Consider the following 18854-nt stretch of genomic DNA (forward strand, 5'->3'; position numbering starts at 1 on the left):
CCACACACACACACACACACACACACACACGACCAGATGAACGCTTTGACTCTAATGATCAATAAAATATCTTTTGTTCGGCCTTTCGGTACGGCCTGCAGCATGATTGTTTTGGAGACCAGCACCAAAGGAAGAGGAAGAAATTAGGCATGATCAATTATATCAGGATTTATTTCGTCAAATAAAATTTGATTTTGTGAGGGAATTAATTATGATATAAGTGTATCAAGTTTTGTTGTTGTTTTCCAGATGTTATTTGACGTTTTGGACGCCGAGGCTGTCGTGTCCAATTTGCTGTCCCTCCTCCAAAGAATCGATCAACCCGAGGCTGACAGCTGGTCAGAACTTAACTGTATCGAAATTAACTGAAAACTAACCGCCTCCCTTTTGTTTCCTGTGGCGATGGATTTATTTATTTTCTCCACCAGGCTGCCAGTTTTAACAGAAGCGATGCGTTTACTGACTGATTCCCGGCTCGGAAAGGGGAGTGCCGAGCAGGTGGAGAAGATTTTCTGGGGCCTGCTGCCCTTCCTGGTGGTCACTACCGCTCGTCCAGGCTCCGCTCAGCTCCGCCTCGCCCGCTGCGTCGCCCGCTGCGACATCCTCGCCCGGCATCCGCTCACCATCACCTGGGCGGAAGGTTGCAGCCAGAACCTCCCCGAGGTTTTCCTGATCTCCGCTTTGTAGCTGAAACTGTTTCTTCTGCCCACACAGAACTGGACGAAGTGATGAAGCGGAGCTCTCAAGCCAACAAGGTCGGTTTGGCCAACCAGCGTCTAGTCTCCACGTTGAAGAAGAACCTCGCCAACATGGAGCAATTGGACAAGCGTAACGCCGTAAGTTGTTTTACTTGTTTTTGCCATGTTACAGGCTTATTCCAAAATGAACATCTCAAAGTGCATCGGCTCCCCTTCCCCCTCAAGCAAGGGCATGAGCTTACCATTTCCATTCACTTTCTGCTCATAGCAGCAGAACTAACTTTGCTGCCGCTTTACTCGTCAGCTGGAGAAGTTTGGAGTGTTGGGGGAGCAGCACCGTAGCACTGGTGTCAGAGGCTCCGCTTTCTTCGTGGTGATGACGGAGACTCTTCTCCTGGGCCTGGAGCAACTGGGCGAAACTGAGCACCTGCTCACCGCCCAGCAGGTCTTCACCGTTCTGGAGGCTCCGCTGTTGGAAGTCATCAAGTTCGATGACGCCCAGGTGAGCCTTGGTCCAAACAAGCACAGAAACAAGATTATAATTCGAGCAACTGCCTGGGTTGGACCTGACTGTATGACTTGCACCGACATGTGACGTACGCTCAGATTCGAACGCTACCTCTGTGTAACAGGAAGTCCCGCCCTCTGTAGTCCCCGCGTCCTTCAGTGAGGCGCTCTCCTTGTACTTGAGCAAATACGAGCAGCAGCCCGACGGGCGGCACGAACGAGAATACAACCAGATGATGATCAGTCTCCTCCGAGACTTCATCTCTTCTCTCAGGTGTTGCGACAACGCTTTTAAAGGTGACCAAGGCTTTAATCCACGTTCGCTTTTTCCCCGTGACCACAACCTGACTGACTTGAGTGTCTTTGTGTTTGCCAGCTGCTGTGTGGTGGAACCCGGAGAAGCTGGACACCAACACCTGCTGCTACTTGGGGCTCATCTCCCGCCTCTTCGCCGTTGTCATCAGCGGCGCCGGCGAAGGGCCAACGGCCGGGAGCTTTCGAGAGCTCATGAAGCTCCTTGTTAAGGTTTAATTTCTGCACATTTTACATCGAGTTATATCAATAAACTGTTCCCCAACATGATCTTCTTTTTGGCCAGTGAATTAAACGCATACTTTGGACATTCCCTGCAGGTTCACCTGAGCGATCCAGCCGTGCTCTTCAAGTTTCTCTGCATGCTGTGGGGATACGGCGACAACCGCGGGGACCAGCTGGGCGTCAAGGTCGGTGTAGTCCTGCAGACCCAGGCGCTCTACGTGGGCGGCGCCTTGCTGAGCGCCCAGCCTGCCACGACGCTGGCACAGCTTGCCGGACCCAACTCGCCCGGTAAATAAATGAACACAGTGAAGACAAGTCAAATTTTTGTCAGGTCAAAAAAACGTGGACATTTTACAAACATGCTTTTGTCTGTGTGGATTTGTTTGTCTCTGCATGTGTGTGTTTTTTGTTAGTGGTACCGGCATTGCTGTGCTGTCTGACCTCACCCATCCGGGAGATCCGAAGGGCTTCGATCAGCGCTTTGCGGAGCCTATCAGTCGCAGACGCCACTCCCTTCCACCCAATCATAGGAAAGCTTCTGAACACTTCAGAGGAAATTGTCGCCGACCCTTCGTACTTGAGCACGGTGGGGAAACTCGCATCTCTTGCTCTCGCGCATCGCATCTCTACTGTCGTCTAACGCGGATGTTACCCTGCAGGCTCTCGGTGGTTTCCATGACACATGTGAGTCCGCTAAAAGGAAGACGCCGCTGAAAGCGGCGTTAACGCAGCTGCTGCTGAGCATTCAGGATCCTTGCTGCCCGTCCTATACGGCCTCCTGCCTGCTGAGGGCGTTGAGCCGCGTCAATGGGCAGGTGAGTACGCCTCCGCGATACCACAACATCTGCGGTCCGTGCGCCATTCTCGCAAAAGTTCGCGAGGACCTTACATCAACGGTCACTCTTAGCTCCGTGTGCTCTCCTCAGGCCGTCCTTTCCGCTCTGCTGCCCCTGCTGGATCGGCTGCTCCACAATGACCCCGACATGTCCACCATGCTGCTGGACGAGTGCCAACTTTTACAACTCGTCCTGGGCAAGTACAACGAGGCGGTGGCCCCGCTGCTGGCTGCCGACCGCAACTGTCTGGACTTGTTTCTGAAAGCCATGAAGACCTCCACTCCGGCATTGTCGGGGATCCTCAGCTGCCAGATCATGGCTCTGGAACAGGTAGGTCAGGGCTTTATTTTGGAAAATAATTGTCCAGATTAGGCGGCTTGGTGTGCTAGTACATCTGCGGTTCATTTGACACCGTAATGAGGACTAGCACAGTAAAAAAATGGATGGATCGCTGTTACAAAGCTTGCCCAACTCATCCCACAGATCAAAAAGCCATTCTTCAACGCCTTGGGAGATGAGAAGGTCCAACAGAAGCTGCTCACGGTCATGTTCGACCTGCTGGTGGAAAGCAGCAGTCCGATCCTCGCCGACGCCATCGGCAGTGCCTTTAAAGCGGTAAGCGCGCGGTCGCCGTCTTGTCTTTCAAATTGAAAGCTGGCAGCAGACATCCAAATAGTTTGTGTATGTTGGTAGAAAAAAAAAGATGTGTTGTTGAAGCAGTTAACAATCAATCTAATAACCACCATGATCTTTGTCTTTGTTCTTGTATACAGATTGCAGTGGATGCTCAGTTGGTGGCTAACGAGCTGGCACCACCGGAGAAAGCCAAAGTCGCCGTGACGGTGCAGCAAACCCGCCGGAGCAGATTGATGCAAAGGTGGAGTTTCGCTTTTTACACAAGTGGAAGCGAGAAGTCCTTGAGAAAAGCGCTACATGCTTTGCTTTGCTTTGACATGCCATAGATGGGCTAACAAAATAGTGGTGCAGCAACATAACTTTTTTTTTGGGAGGCAGTCTGGAACAAATTTCATGGCATTTCCTCTGTATTCTTCCTCGGCTTTGCTAACGACGGCCCCTCATCCCCTACCTCAGGAAACCTGACGAGAGTAGTAACATATCTCCAGACGGGGCCACCGTTTCTTGGCGCAGAGTCACTCTGATCCTGGAGCTGCTGCAGCACAAGAAGAAGTTGAAGCGAGCCCAGACGTTGGTGCCGGTTCTCTTCTCGCTGCTTGCCAGGTAACGCTGGGAGACTCGAACGGTAAGCGCGTTGCTGATGCTACTTGATTTCTGTTGCTCCGTTTGTTCCTCAGGAGCCTGGAGGCAAGTTCTGTGGAACAGCCCAACATAGAGTACACCAAGCAGCTTTTGCTCAGCTGCCTGCTCAACGTCTGCAACAAAATGGCGCAGAATGAACAACCTAATACGCCAGGTGGGTCTGGCGGTGGGGCTGCTTCTGTATGGTCATGTGCAACGCTCTTGGTTTTATGTTATCCTTTTCATTTTTGTCCATCCAGACGTCCTGGATGAAGACAAGTTCAGTGTGGAGCTGGTGGTCCAGTGCATCCGAGCAACGGACGTGCCGCAGACTCATCATCACGCTCTGCTGCTGTTGGGCGCCGTCGCCAACATCTTCCCTGTGCGTCTCTCGTCGCCGCACATGCGGCCACTGTGTATGAGCGTTTGGTTGGTCTTGGGCTTCCAGGAGAAAGTTCTGCACAACATCATGCCCATCTTCACCTTCATGGGCGCTAACATCATGCGTCTTGACGACGCCTACAGCTTTCGAGTCATCGACAAAACGGTGCAGATGGTCATCCCGGCTCTGATCCAGGTCAGGCACGTTGGAGTTGGGTTTGCCCGCAATAGCCCCGTGAGCCACGCCTCCTCATCGCACGGCTCGAGTTGAATTCCAATTCCAAGCTTAAAGTTTTGGGCGTTTGCGCTGATTCTGGTTAATAATAGTAGACTTCGCCCCTGCAGGCCCGCGGCCAGTCGGACGACAGCGTGGACGCGGTGGTGACGAGGATCGTGCACGTCTTTGCTGACGCGCTGCCTCACGTGCCCGAACACAGGCGGTTGCCCATCCTGGCTCAGCTGGTCGCCACGCTGGGCCCGGCCCGCTTCCTTTGGATCCTCATGCTCCTCCTGTTCAAGCTTCACACCACACGGGCGTCCGGCTCAGAAAGCGAGAAGGCAAGGAATTTCGATCAATATCAGCAATCGTGTCTCCAGTGAGACAGCTTTTGCTCAATCGTGTCTTGCCGCGTCAAACAAGATGTAGTGATGGTGATGACTGGTTTCTTAGGAAGCAGCGCTGGAGAGAGCTGTGGACTTCTGGATCTCTGTCTGTTGCCAGTTCGAGGTGGCCGAACAGCTCACGTCGCTCATCAACATCCTGAACTTCCTCATCAAGCTGCCCGACGACAAAGAGGATGGTGAGTGAATGCGGAGAGTTTTGCACCGCAATTCCCGCGGCAACAATGTCATCCACTCCGTGGTGGAACGTCCAATTCGTCTTGTGTGTATTCACCCAACGTGCTGTTTATTTGCAATACAAAGTATTTGACTTGCTCAGCAATGTTTGGGAAACAATTTGCTGCGGCCGTTTTTGTCTGTAATCGATATTTCCTGTCATCGGTAGCCGCGGCGGCCAAACCTGCCGTCGGCCGGCGAGGAGCCGGCAAGAAGAAGAAGGAAGAGGAGGAGAAGGTGGAGGAATTGATCTTCAGCGTGGAGGCCCACAGCGGCAAGGAGTTGAGACACTTCAAGTTCCTCTCGGTCTCCTTCATGGCTCAGCTGCTCGGCTCGGCCAGCTTCATCGGGAAGGTGAGTGATGTCTGGAGACGAAAGGGTTCGTGTTCCAAGCGGAAGCAAATTATTTCACATTGGCTCATCCTGCTTTGGTGTGTCCAAACGGGTCCTCGTGCATTTGCCATGTTTTTTTTTTTTTTTTTTTTAAATTCCAGGTAGCAGAGACTCAGGACGTCGTAGATGGCGTCAACGCCAGAGGGGCCCCGTTTATGTTCCCTTTTTTTTTTTTTTTTTTTTTTTTAATTCCAGGTAGCAGAGACTCAGGACGTCGTAGATGGCGTCAACGCAGAGTCTCTCCAGCAGCTGCAGCAGCAGTTAGTTTGCTTCACATCTCATCAAACAAAAATCTAGAAATGGTTGCTCAAAAAGGATTCTCTGTCCAGGCTACTGGAGGACAACCTGCGTTACATTCAATGTGTCGCACGCTGTGTGGAGGAGAACGCCGACCAGCCCATTGCAAAGTTTTGGAGAGTTCTTCTCAATAAATCCTACGACGTTCTGGATAAGGTGATGACTTTCCCCGCTTCAACTCACCACACCAAAACATGAAATTGTTTAATGTCAATCTTTATTGAAAACAAAATGGTTTTCAACTCAGCATAAAACTCTCCCCACGTTTTTGTCCGTTTTTAACTTGGTTTCAGTTGTTTTTTTTTCTTCATGTACCGAGTTGAACAAATTTGTTTCCTTTCCTCCTCGCCAAGTTGAACGCTTTGTTGCCCACGGACACGTTCATCACGGTGATGAGGGGGCTGATGGGAAACCAGCTGCCGTCAGTGAGGAGGAAAGCCATGGAGCTTCTCAACAACAAGCTGCAGCACAAGACACAGTGGGCAGAGCAACAGGTACCGTCGAGAGAGAGAGAATAAAATGAAATATGCTCAGATTGACCGAGTCACTGATGCACGCCCGCGACTTTAATGAGGATAAGCAGCTCGGATCATCGATGGATGAATGTTTGTAACATCCAAATATCTTCCCGCTGCAGGTCAACGTCCTCTTACAGCTCATCGGGGACCTCCTCGCCATCGTGGGCACACCGCGCGGGAACGCGGCAGAGGAGGCGTCGGCGGCGACTGAGCAGGCCGTCAACAGGCAGACGGCGCTCTACAGCCTCAAACTGCTCTGCCGCCTCTTCGGCCCGGCTCATCAGGACGCCTTCGTGCCCGTCCTGCTGCGCATGGTGGAGATCATCACGTCGCAGCACGAAGACAAGAACGTGATGGCCAGCGCCCTGCTGTGCGTCGCCGAGGTGGTCAGCGCCCTCAAAGCTCTCGCCATCCCGCAGCTGCCGAGGTTTGCATCGAATGCGCTTTCTCCCCGGCCACAGCCGATCATGTCCAGCGTTGCCGCGAAAGGCGGCTTGCTGAAACTTGCCCAACGGAGCAGCAAAGTCGGCATCGATGCATGTGGCCTGCCTGCAGGTTGATGCCGGCCGTGCTGCACGTGCTCACCGACAGGAAGGATCTGCTGACCACTGACATTTACTTGCTGAGCGCCGTCACCGCCCTGCAGCGCGTCGCCGAGACGCTGGCGCACTTCATCAGCCCTTACCTGCAGGATACCACCTTGCAGGTTTGTCAAATCAGGCTTTCCCAACCACGGTTGAAACAACAGCACATCTTGTACGCACGGAAGATGAGGATCGGGATGTGTGATCGCACTTTTTATCAAAAAGTTGCCACCTTACAGCTTTAACAGTTTTTTTGGGGCTCACATGAAACCTCAAACAATCCGAATCCCTTCCAGGTGTGTTGGCTGACGCGCCTTCTGGAGGAATCTTTGTCGTCATCCTCATCCGCAACCAATCAGCTGTCCCTGCGACTGGCCTCTCTCAGGAGCTCCCTGGCCAACAAGCTCCCCCCAAGGGTCCTCTTGCCCGTCCTGACTAAGTGCTACACTATCATGGTGGTCGACAAGAGGGTGAGCGAGAACATAAAACGTTTGTACACGCCTTGAGCGGGCGGCCTGTTCCTGTGATGTGTCGCCGCGTCCACCATGTTGGATGTGGCGAGCTTGTTCCTTCAGAAAGCGACAACCTGTGCACAAAGCTGCGCGAAGCAGTTACTGACCAGAGTGCTTCTCCCTCAGGACCAGCTGGGGGCGCTGATGAGCATCCTCAAGGAACACATGCACCACATGGAGCGAGAGCAGCTCAGCATCCACCAATCGGAGCTCACCGGCTTCTTCCTCGCCGCCCTGGATTTCAGAGCCCAGTTCTGCCAGGTGCGTTTGGTGCTCTCGCGCGAACCGTCTGTCTGTGGGACCTTCTGACGTTTTGCTTGGTGCAGGGCGACCTGGCGACGGCAGCTCAGATCGAGGGCAGCGTCATCGACTGCCTGCTAGTCATGGTGATGAAACTGTCTGAAGTCACGTTCAGGCCGTTCTTCTTCAAGGTGATGCGAGCCTGCTGACCTTTTTGATCTTGAAGAACTTTGACATGCAACTCTGGCTAGATGAAGTCAAGATTTGCCTTTTTCCTCAGTTGTTCGACTGGAGTAAATCGGGCCGGAAAGAGCGTCTGCTGACATTCTTCCGACTATCCGACTGCATTGCCGAGCGCCTCAAAGGTCTCTTCGTCCTGTTTGCTGGAAACCTGGTCAAACCCTTCGCAGACCTCCTCCAGCAGACCAACATCTCCAAGACGGGTGAAGCTTGCATCTTTTTTAACCCCATCCCAACAACTTGTAAACTCATCAGTCTTGGTCTCCATTGTCCAGAGGAGCCGTTGTTCGATTCCGAGCACGGTGTCGAAAAGAGCCAGCTTCTGCTTTGCAGCGTGCTGGACTGCCTGCACAAAATCTTCTTGTACGACACGCAGCGCTTCCTCAGCAAGGAGCGTGCCGAAGCCCTCCTGGTGCCCCTGGTTGACCAGGTGAGCAATATGACAGGACGCTTGAGCATGTCACTCCTTGGCGGGCCGAAAAAAAGAAGACATTTTAAAAATTCTGCGTGTGTGTGTGCGTGTCAGCTGGAGAACAGGCTTGGCGGCGATGAAGAGTACCAGCAGAGGGTGACCAAACATCTTATCCCGTGCATGGGTCAGTTTGCCGTGTCGCTGGCGGACGACACCCAGTGGAAAAGCCTCAACTACAACATCCTGCTCAAGAGCAGACACGCCGACGCCAAGGTGACAGCTTTTCGTGACGGCGATTCGCGAGGCTCAAAACGGGAAGTTGACTCCTCCTTATCCTCCTCCGTTCTCAGGTGCGCTTCTCCTCGCTGCTCATGCTGATGGAGCTGGCGGCCAAGCTGAAGGAGAACTATGTGGTGCTGCTTCCAGAGACCATCCCCTTCCTGGCTGAACTCATGGAGGGTCAGTACAGTCTCCAGATAATACCTAGAATGCATGACGAATGTAAATCTTTGCATTATTGACGAAAAGGAGCTAGTTGAGACCACAAGATTGTGGCAAAGCATTTCAAAATGAGGATTATAAAGCATCAACGCCATGCAGCGAGCATCAATGTTGCCCCGGTTACCACGAGGAAGTAATAAAAGTTGCTGTTAGTTTACTCATTAGTTAATATTAAATTGTAACTAAGGTAGGTTACAAGTTACTTTATTATTTACATTCAGCAGCCGCACAAAGCACATTTTAAGCAGGATCAACTTGTGGGCGTAAAATCGCTAAGCTACCATACTGCACATGTCCTGTTGGTTTGTATTTGTGTTGCATGTTTATTTTCTTTTCTCTGACAGGAGAATGTGTTTGGTTTTGTGACCTCACGGTGTTTTTTTTTCAGTTGCGTTACTAAAGAAGTTGCCAAACGAGAAAGTTGCCATCCTGCTGATTGTTCGTCAAAACACCTCGACTTTTCTCGTGCAACTCATTCCCGCTGCAATTTTGTGTGTGTCAATTCATTCCGTTTGTGTTCCAGACGAATGTGAGGAGGTGGAGCATCAAGTTCAGAAGGTGGTTCAGGAGATGGAGGACATCCTGGGAGAACCGCTGCAGAGCTACTTCTAACACGCACACAGTTTGAAACATCACGCACCATTTTGGGGGGCAATAACGTTACGGCGTGCTTTTGTTGACTTTATCAGAGTCACTCCCATCATGAAAACGGAGCAGAATAATGACATGGTTGCGTTTGTTATAAACGGACCACTATTTGCAGACATCCTTTGGATCAGCTATTTTCGATTTTCATCACCCTTTTGGAGCAATTAGTAAGTGCCCAACCTGTCAGAATGGTGTGACTGCCGCTTTAAGAATCCCTGTCAGCAAGCTCGCATATTGTGGCGCTTGCATGTGCATATTTGATTATGTTAAAAAAAAACTTTTTTGTGGTGAAACTGTCAGTCTCAAAAGGCGCTTTTCGGTGATATGACTTTTTCCCGATTATTTTGTCAGAAATAAATTGTTGCAAGTGTAACATTTTAGTTTGTTTTTTATGTGTGATTCTTTTGCCCCCTCAAGCTTGTCTGAGGAGTAGAGACCCGTATTATAATGCCGCCAGGTGGCCGAGGCGTGCACACAAGAGGGAGGAGCATAATATATACCTTGAATTGAAAAAATATATTTTTTTAAACTTTCATTTTAATGGCGTTACTGTATGTTTTATAAGGTATAGACTTATTATTTTTCTTTTTTTGGGGGGGGCTGGCTGAAGCGGATTGATGGTATTTCCATGAATTCCAGTGGGGAAAGATGATTTGAGATACATTGAATCAATCAGAATCATGTCACCACTATTTTATACAGGGCGCCCCCACAAAAATCGACATATTACAAATTTCAACGCGATCTCTTTAAACATCTTTTATGTTAAAATTTCAGTTGAACACATGACCTTTTTTTTCTTTTTTTAATGTTGAAGAATGACATTCATTTGCATTGAAAGGCCTTTTTTCAGCATATTCGATACAAACGCCAACTGGATTTTTGACAAAAAGAAAACTCTTTTCTTTTTCTAGCACGGTTTTGGTTATTTGCTTTGGTATATTTGCTTAATTGATTCCAAATTGTCTACAGGGATGACGGGGGCCTTCTTGTGTTGTCAGTGCAAGCGATGATTAACCCGGGTGGCGTCACTCGCTGCTGGTGATGTCACACCGTCCCGGGCGAGAGAGTGCTCCTGCTCTCTCTCTCTCTCTGTCTCTCTCTTTGTCTCTATGTCTGTTGTCTTCATTTTGCCTTCAGCAGCATGCAGCGAGCCAAGACCCCTTTGCAGCTTCTCATCACCTCCACCACACGTCCTCTTTGCCATCGCCATTTTCACCGTCCTCATCTTCGCCATCATCAGGTGGCACACTCCGTGGGGATTATCGGAGTGCCTTTCTCCAAAGGACAGGTGAGGTCTGGTGACCCCCCCGGCCCCTTAATTATCCGCTCGACCAACCTTGGGAGAGAGCACATTAAGAAACCGTGTTGCGTGCGTGTGTTTGGTGCAGCCCCGGGACGGCGTGCAGCTTGGACCGGATGTGATCCGTGCCGAGGGACTCGTGCAGAAACTTCGGGGGCAAGGTGATAAAACCCAACGATTGGTCAGACGTTCTTACGCGACTGATTTTGACGCACGCGCGCGCTAAGCGGACACTTCGTTCGGGAGACCTGAGAGTGGCACAGCGGTGGTCAAAAGATTAGGGACAGGTCTTTTTCTGTATCTGTCAAGAGGTAAGCAAACTGTAAGAGTGGAGATTTTGTTTTCTCTACCTACTGGCCATTTGTGTGTCAGTATATTTAACATTGGCCCTCTTTTATTTATTTATGTAGACACAGCAGAGAGTCTTCATGTTCAATTAGACTGAGCAAATAAAAAAGCAAACAAGTTCAGGTCATCAAAAATCATCAGATATTTGTTCCATTTATTTTGCATGAATTTGTTCTCTTCATTTTGGTAGTTGCTCTCGTCTGCGCTGTTTCCCGTACATGAATGTGTTGCATTTCTGCATTTTTCAGTTGCCACGGTGGCCGAATCTGCCCAGCGCCTTGGCAATCGGTGGCGCCGGCACATGCGTGTATAACTTCAGCTCTATTCACGATGGGACTGTTTCTTTCACAGAGTTGGCAGCGCAACATAATTTGCAGCGATGTGCACTTACGAGTACATCAAGATTGCATTTGTTCGCTTTGTATATTTGTAACGTGGCAAATGTAAACGCACTTGCTCGCTCTCTCACACTTTTACTCTGTTACATATTTGACAGCGGGCTGGTTACTGTGTCCACAACTGGTTGACTTTGCTCGGCACGACGCACAAAAACACACACAAAGTTGACCGGCTGTGTTCATTTCACTTTTGGGGAGCCTGTTTGCTCCTCTTCCTGTTTGTTTGTGTTCCTGTGTATGTTGTAGTTGTTTGCACAGAGAGCACCGCGTGTCCCAACAACACGTCATTTTTATTTATTTATTTTTTTGTTCTTCCCAATTTTTGCTACCCCAGGCTGCGCCGTGAAGGATTATGGGAACTTGTCTTATGAGGAGGTGCTGCCGGACGAGCCGGTCGGGCGCGTCAAACACCCCCGGGCGGTGGGCGACGCCAACCGGCGGCCTCTCAGGAGCTCCCTGGCCAACAAGCTCCCCCCAAGGGTCCTCTTGCCCGTCCTGACTAAGTGCTACACTATCATGGTGGTCGACAAGAGGGTGAGCGAGAACATAAAACGTTTGTACACGCCTTGAGCGGGCGGCCTGTTCCTGTGATGTGTCGCCGCGTCCACCATGTTGGATGTGGCGAGCTTGTTCCTTCAGAAAGCGACAACCTGTGCACAAAGCTGCGCGAAGCAGTTACTGACCAGAGTGCTTCTCCCTCAGGACCAGCTGGGGGCGCTGATGAGCATCCTCAAGGAACACATGCACCACATGGAGCGAGAGCAGCTCAGCATCCACCAATCGGAGCTCACCGGCTTCTTCCTCGCCGCCCTGGATTTCAGAGCCCAGTTCTGCCAGGTGCGTTTGGTGCTCTCGCGCGAACCGTCTGTCTGTGGGACCTTCTGACGTTTTGCTTGGTGCAGGGCGACCTGGCGACGGCAGCTCAGATCGAGGGCAGCGTCATCGACTGCCTGCTAGTCATGGTGATGAAACTGTCTGAAGTCACGTTCAGGCCGTTCTTCTTCAAGGTGATGCGAGCCTGCTGACCTTTTTGATCTTGAAGAACTTTGACATGCAACTCTGGCTAGATGAAGTCAAGATTTGCCTTTTTCCTCAGTTGTTCGACTGGAGTAAATCGGGCCGGAAAGAGCGTCTGCTGACATTCTTCCGACTATCCGACTGCATTGCCGAGCGCCTCAAAGGTCTCTTCGTCCTGTTTGCTGGAAACCTGGTCAAACCCTTCGCAGACCTCCTCCAGCAGACCAACATCTCCAAGACGGGTGAAGCTTGCATCTTTTTTAACCCCACCCCAACAACTTGTAAACTCATCAGTCTTGGTCTCCATTGTCCAGAGGAGCCGTTGTTCGATTCCGAGCACGGTGTCGAAAAGAGCCAGCTTCTGCTTTGCAGCGTGCTGGACTGCCTGCACAAAATCTTCTTGTACGACACGCAGCGCTTCCTCAGCAAGGAGCGTGCCGAAGCCCTCCTGGTGCCCCTGGTTGACCAGGTGAGCAATATGACAGGACGCTTGAGCATGTCACTCCTTGGCGGGCCGAAAAAAAGAAGACATTTTAAAAATTCTGCGTGTGTGTGTGCGTGTCAGCTGGAGAACAGGCTTGGCGGCGATGAAGAGTACCAGCAGAGGGTGACCAAACATCTTATCCCGTGCATGGGTCAGTTTGCCGTGTCGCTGGCGGACGACACCCAGTGGAAAAGCCTCAACTACAACATCCTGCTCAAGAGCAGACACGCCGACGCCAAGGTGACAGCTTTTCGTGACGGCGATTCGCGAGGCTCAAAACGGGAAGTTGACTCCTCCTTATCCTCCTCCGTTCTCAGGTGCGCTTCTCCTCGCTGCTCATGCTGATGGAGCTGGCGGCCAAGCTGAAGGAGAACTATGTGGTGCTGCTTCCAGAGACCATCCCCTTCCTGGCTGAACTCATGGAGGGTCAGTACAGTCTCCAGATAATACCTAGAATGCATGACGAATGTAAATCTTTGCATTATTGACGAAAAGGAGCTAGTTGAGACCACAAGATTGTGGCAAAGCATTTCAAAATGAGGATTATAAAGCATCAACGCCATGCAGCGAGCATCAATGTTGCCCCGGTTACCACGAGGAAGTAATAAAAGTTGCTGTTAGTTTACTCATTAGTTAATATTAAATTGTAACTAAGGTAGGTTACAAGTTACTTTATTATTTACATTCAGCAGCCGCACAAAGCACATTTTAAGCAGGATCAACTTGTGGGCGTAAAATCGCTAAGCTACCATACTGCACATGTCCTGTTGGTTTGTATTTGTGTTGCATGTTTATTTTCTTTTCTCTGACAGGAGAATGTGTTTGGTTTTGTGACCTCACGGTGTTTTTTTTTACGTTGCGTTACTAACGAAGTTGCCAAACGAGAAAGTTGCCATCCTGCTGATTGTTCGTCAAAACACCTCGACTTTTCTCGTGCAACTCATTCCCGCTGCAATTTTGTGTGTGTCAATTCATTCCGTTTGTGTTCCAGACGAATGTGAGGAGGTGGAGCATCAAGTTCAGAAGGTGGTTCAGGAGATGGAGGACATCCTGGGAGAACCGCTGCAGAGCTACTTCTAACACGCACACAGTTTGAAACATCACGCACCATTTTGGGGGGCAATAACGTTACGGCGTGCTTTTGTTGACTTTATCAGAGTCACTCCCATCATGAAAACGGAGCAGAATAATGACATGGTTGCGTTTGTTATAAACGGACCACTATTTGCAGACATCCTTTGGATCAGCTATTTTCGATTTTCATCACCCTTTTGGAGCAATTAGTAAGTGCCCAACCTGTCAGAATGGTGTGACTGCCGCTTTAAGAATCCCTGTCAGCAAGCTCGCATATTGTGGCGCTTGCATGTGCATATTTGATTATGTTAAAAAAAAACTTTTTTGTGGTGAAACTGTCAGTCTCAAAAGGCGCTTTTCGGTGATATGACTTTTTCCCGATTATTTTGTCAGAAATAAATTGTTGCAAGTGTAACATTTTAGTTTGTTTTTTATGTGTGATTCTTTTGCCCCCTCAAGCTTGTCTGAGGAGTAGAGACCCGTGTTATAATGCCGCCAGGTGGCCGAGGCGTGCACACAAGAGGGAGGAGCATAATATATACCTTGAATTGAAAAAATATTTTTTTTTAAACTTTCATTTTAATGGCGTTACTGTATGTTTTATAAGGTATAGACTTATTATTTTTCTTTTTTTGGGGGGGGCTGGCTGAAGCGGATTGATGGTATTTCCATGAATTCCAGTGGGGAAAGATGATTTGAGATACATTGAATCAATCAGAATCATGTCACCACTATTTTATACAGGGCGCCCCCACAAAAATCGACATATTACAAATTTCAACGCGATCTCTTTAAACATCTTTTATGTTAAAATTTCAGTTGAACACATGACCTTTTTTTTCTTTTTTTAATGTTGAAGAATGACATTCATTTGCATTGAAAGGCCTTTTTTCAGCATATTCGATACAAACGCCAACTGGATTTTTGACAAAAAGAAAACTCTTTTCTTTTTCTAGCACGGTTTTGGTTATTTGCTTTGGTATATTTGCTTAATTGATTCCAAATTGTCTACAGGGATGACGGGGGCCTTCTTGTGTTGTCAGTGCAAGCGATGATTAACCCGGGTGGCGTCACTCGCTGCTGGTGATGTCACACCGTCCCGGGCGAGAGAGTGCTCCTGCTCTCTCTCTCTCTCTGTCTCTCTCTTTGTCTCTGTGTCTGTTGTCTTCATTTTGCCTTCAGCAGCATGCAGCGAGCCAAGACCCCTTTGCAGCTTCTCATCACCTCCACCACACGTCCTCTTTGCCATCGCCATTTTCACCGTCCTCATCTTCGCCATCATCAGGTGGCACACTCCGTGGGGATTATCGGAGTGCCTTTCTCCAAAGGACAGGTGAGGTCTGGTGACCCCCCCGGCCCCTTAATTATCCGCTCGACCAACCTTGGGAGAGAGCACATTAAGAAACCGTGTTGCGTGCGTGTGTTTGGTGCAGCCCCGGGACGGCGTGCAGCTTGGACCGGATGTGATCCGTGCCGAGGGACTCGTGCAGAAACTTCGGGGGCAAGGTGATAAAACCCAACGATTGGTCAGACGTTCTTACGCGACTGATTTTGACGCACGCGCGCGCTAAGCGGACACTTCGTTCGGGAGACCTGAGAGTGGCACAGCGGTGGTCAAAAGATTAGGGACAGGTCTTTTTCTGTATCTGTCAAGAGGTAAGCAAACTGTAAGAGTGGAGATTTTGTTTTCTCTACCTACTGGCCATTTGTGTGTCAGTATATTTAACATTGGCCCTCTTTTATTTATTTATGTAGACACAGCAGAGAGTCTTCATGTTCAATTAGACTGAGCAAATAAAAAAGCAAACAAGTTCAGGTCATCAAAAATCATCAGATATTTGTTCCATTTATTTTGCATGAATTTGTTCTCTTCATTTTGGTAGTTGCTCTCGTCTGCGCTGTTTCCCGTACATGAATGTGTTGCATTTCTGCATTTTTCAGTTGCCACGGTGGCCGAATCTGCCCAGCGCCTTGGCAATCGGTGGCGCCGGCACATGCGTGTATAACTTCAGCTCTATTCACGATGGGACTGTTTCTTTCACAGAGTTGGCAGCGCAACATAATTTGCAGCGATGTGCACTTACGAGTACATCAAGATTGCATTTGTTCGCTTTGTATATTTGTAACGTGGCAAATGTAAACGCACTTGCTCGCTCTCTCACACTTTTACTCTGTTACATATTTGACAGCGGGCTGGTTACTGTGTCCACAACTGGTTGACTTTGCTCGGCACGACGCACAAAAACACACACAAAGTTGACCGGCTGTGTTCATTTCACTTTTGGGGAGCCTGTTTGCTCCTCTTCCTGTTTGTTTGTGTTCCTGTGTATGTTGTAGTTGTTTGCACAGAGAGCACCGCGTGTCCCAACAACACGTCATTTTTATTTATTTATTTTTTTGTTCTTCCCAATTTTTGCTACCCCAGGCTGCGCCGTGAAGGATTATGGGAACTTGTCTTATGAGGAGGTGCTGCCGGACGAGCCGGTCGGGCGCGTCAAACACCCCCGGGCGGTGGGCGACGCCAACCGGAGGCTGTCGGAGGCGGTGCGGGCGGTGAAACGGGACGGGCGCACGGCGGTCGTACTGGGTGGAGACCACAGGTTTGTATCAAATGTGGGAGGATGGCGGACTACCCTGTTGAAACAAGTCCAAAGAAAAGTGTCTGTCAATCATCCACTGACAGGACGTTGATGACACCATAACCCGATCTATGTAACCTTCAACATATAGACACACGTTGTATCATGTTTTGCCAACTTGATGTTCCCAGCCTGGCCATTGGCTCCGTGCACGGGCACGCGTCTGCCGTGGGGGATGTGAGCCTGGTTTGGGTGGACGCCCACGCGGACATCAACACGCCGCTCAGCACGCCCACGGGAAACATGCACGGCCAGCCTGCGTCCTACCTGCTCCACGAGCTGCGCCCAAAGGTCAACAAAGAAGCCACGCGATGCTATTTGGCCCGAAGGCACAATGTGATGTCAAAAGGAGATTTGTGCTGTTCTGAAAGAGCTCAACTTGAAACTCAGACAAAAATGGGAACGTCGGTCACATTTGCAATGACAGCTAAAATAGAGCGGGGGAGGAAAACACAAGTGAGGTGGCCACGAGTGTCCAGTGTGGCGTCAAGAGAGTTGACGTCCAAACGTTTGTATTTGTCAGGTCCCCATCCTCCCCAACTTCTCGTGGATGACGCCGTGCGTGTCGGCCAAACATTTGGTCTACATCGGCCTGAGAGACCTCGACCCCGAGGAGCAGTAAGCCATCCACTATTCCCAAAGTCAAACAATTTGGAGTTCAGTTGTTATTGTTTCCGTCCACGTGTTCTTTTCTTTCTGTTTATATTTTCCTGTTCCTATACACGTGTGTGTTCTTGTTACTGTGGGTGTGTTCCTGTTCATTTTCTTGTGCAAATATTGGTGTGTTTGGGTATTCCTGTACCTTTGTGTGTCTTGTGTTCTTCTTCCTGTGTATGTCCCAGTTTGTGTCCGTCGATGTCACGTGTGTGTTCCTGTTCTATATTCCTCTTTTTGTGTTCCTGTGCATGTCTGTGTGTGCGCGCTGCAGTTCGTGCATGAGTTCCTCTGTGTGTTTGCTCTTCTTGTGTATGTTAGTGAGTTTGTCTGTTTGTTCTAGTTCCATTGTAAGTACCTCCTGCTGGGGTGACACCGCAAGGCATAGATTGAAGTCCACACTCCGATATGTAGAAGTGAAGAAGCCGTTCGGTTTGGAGGTCAAAAGTATTGAGCCAACCAGAAACGTCACGTCGGCTGTACGTTGTCAAAGTGTTTTCCCGTCGGTGTGCAGTTTCCTCCTGAATCTGGTGGGCGTGAAGTCCTTCTCCATGACGCAAGTGGACGCCCTGGGCATCGGCCGAGTGATGGAGGAGACGTGCGACTTGCTGTGTAAAGACGGGTAAGTACTCTAGCCCCCCCCCTGAGTCTTCTTGCCGTCACATGGTCACATGTCACCATTGAACGCCGCCGGAGCAGGACGAGAAGGCCGATCCACCTGAGCTACGACGTGGACGCCTTCGACCCGGCCGTCACCCCGGCAACAGGGACGCCCGTGATGGGCGGCCTCACCTACAGGGAGGGCGTGTACATCGCCGAACACCTCGCCAACACCGGTCGGAAACCTACACGCTCACATTAAAGACAACAAACTCTGTGCATGTGTGTCTTACTGCCCGTGCGCACGCATTCCCGTTAATTATTGTGTGCATTTATGTCTTGTGTTTCAGGGCTGCTGTCGGCGGTGGACGTGGTGGAGGTGAACCCTGCCGTGGGCGTGTCCGAGCAGGACGTGCAGCGGACGGCCGGGGTGGCGGTGGACATTTTGCTGGGCTGCTTCGGACGCCTGCGTGGAGGAAACCACCCGCCGAATTTCTGCCTGCCTGACGCGTGACCACGACGTGAAAGGCCTGAAGCCCCTTTTAGCTTTTCACCCGCCCTCCTTCATATCCCGCTTAAGGTCCAGGTACTTTGTTCTCACGGCTGAGACAAGTCAGTCACGAGTCCAACCACCGTCTTTTTGTCCAAAAAAACAGAAATACTTCACTTGGATGCTGGTTAAAGCCAAAGAAATTCTCATGCACGCCTTGAATGACTCAAGACGCTTTTTCGTTTGTTGTCTTTGCACATTTTTGTCTTCCTTAGTTCATTCACTCCACATTTGGACTGATGTTTGCTGATGTTTCATTTTGAAAATGGACAGATGGGGCCGCTCATTTGTAGAAGAGGTAAAAAACAAAAGTTAGACTCTAGTTTGACAATAAAATAATTCTCAATTTTTTTAATTGATAAAACATTATGTTCTATGCAACCCAGCTG

At 49.9% G+C, this 18854-nt stretch overlaps 2 protein-coding genes across 3 annotated transcripts in view; both read left to right on the forward strand.

Moving 5' to 3' along the window:
- Positions 1 to 14437, forward strand: part of heatr1 (HEAT repeat containing 1) — a 19820-nt gene extending 5383 nt beyond the window's left edge. The window contains exons 17-46 of one of the 2 annotated variants that reach the window (XM_019874506.1): positions 1003 to 1200; positions 1331 to 1502; positions 1582 to 1730; positions 1838 to 2030; positions 2156 to 2328; positions 2402 to 2557; positions 2669 to 2908; positions 3062 to 3193; positions 3352 to 3455; positions 3671 to 3817; positions 3892 to 4010; positions 4096 to 4217; positions 4284 to 4412; positions 4562 to 4774; positions 4887 to 5016; positions 5223 to 5407; positions 5642 to 5706; positions 5776 to 5899; positions 6097 to 6237; positions 6381 to 6688; positions 6817 to 6967; positions 7142 to 7230; positions 11897 to 11981; positions 12150 to 12284; positions 12350 to 12454; positions 12544 to 12706; positions 12779 to 12933; positions 13030 to 13188; positions 13266 to 13374; positions 13940 to 14437. In XM_019874506.1, coding sequence (XP_019730065.1) covers positions 1003 to 1200; positions 1331 to 1502; positions 1582 to 1730; positions 1838 to 2030; positions 2156 to 2328; positions 2402 to 2557; positions 2669 to 2908; positions 3062 to 3193; positions 3352 to 3455; positions 3671 to 3817; positions 3892 to 4010; positions 4096 to 4217; positions 4284 to 4412; positions 4562 to 4774; positions 4887 to 5016; positions 5223 to 5407; positions 5642 to 5706; positions 5776 to 5899; positions 6097 to 6237; positions 6381 to 6688; positions 6817 to 6967; positions 7142 to 7230; positions 11897 to 11981; positions 12150 to 12284; positions 12350 to 12454; positions 12544 to 12706; positions 12779 to 12933; positions 13030 to 13188; positions 13266 to 13374; positions 13940 to 14028 — 4440 coding nt within the window. In that variant the 3' untranslated portion in view covers positions 14029 to 14437. Of the gene's footprint in view, positions 1 to 1002; positions 1201 to 1330; positions 1503 to 1581; positions 1731 to 1837; positions 2031 to 2155; positions 2329 to 2401; positions 2558 to 2668; positions 2909 to 3061; positions 3194 to 3351; positions 3456 to 3670; positions 3818 to 3891; positions 4011 to 4095; positions 4218 to 4283; positions 4413 to 4561; positions 4775 to 4886; positions 5017 to 5222; positions 5408 to 5641; positions 5707 to 5775; positions 5900 to 6096; positions 6238 to 6380; positions 6689 to 6816; positions 6968 to 7141; positions 7316 to 7483; positions 7619 to 7683; positions 7789 to 7877; positions 8041 to 8112; positions 8268 to 8363; positions 8523 to 8599; positions 8709 to 9273; positions 9772 to 11896; positions 11982 to 12149; positions 12285 to 12349; positions 12455 to 12543; positions 12707 to 12778; positions 12934 to 13029; positions 13189 to 13265; positions 13375 to 13939 lie in introns of those variants that run through there. The other variant, XM_019874505.1, reaches the window with a different exon arrangement.
- A 595-nt stretch (positions 14438 to 15032) lies between these two features.
- On the forward strand, positions 15033 to 18635 carry arg1 (arginase 1). The gene is made up of 8 exons (XM_019874609.1): positions 15033 to 15355; positions 15456 to 15528; positions 16448 to 16622; positions 16793 to 16952; positions 17185 to 17279; positions 17830 to 17937; positions 18015 to 18151; positions 18266 to 18635. Exons 1-8 carry the CDS (start codon positions 15209 to 15211, stop codon positions 18427 to 18429), a joined length of 1059 nt encoding a protein of 352 aa, XP_019730168.1. The 5' UTR covers positions 15033 to 15208; the 3' UTR covers positions 18430 to 18635.
- Positions 18636 to 18854: the final 219 nt, after the last annotated feature.

The sequence above is a fragment of the Hippocampus comes genome, unplaced genomic scaffold (genome assembly GCF_001891065.2).
Source record: "Hippocampus comes isolate QL1 unplaced genomic scaffold, H_comes_QL1_v1.1 scaffold279, whole genome shotgun sequence".
Lineage (NCBI taxonomy): Eukaryota > Metazoa > Chordata > Actinopteri > Syngnathiformes > Syngnathidae > Hippocampus > Hippocampus comes.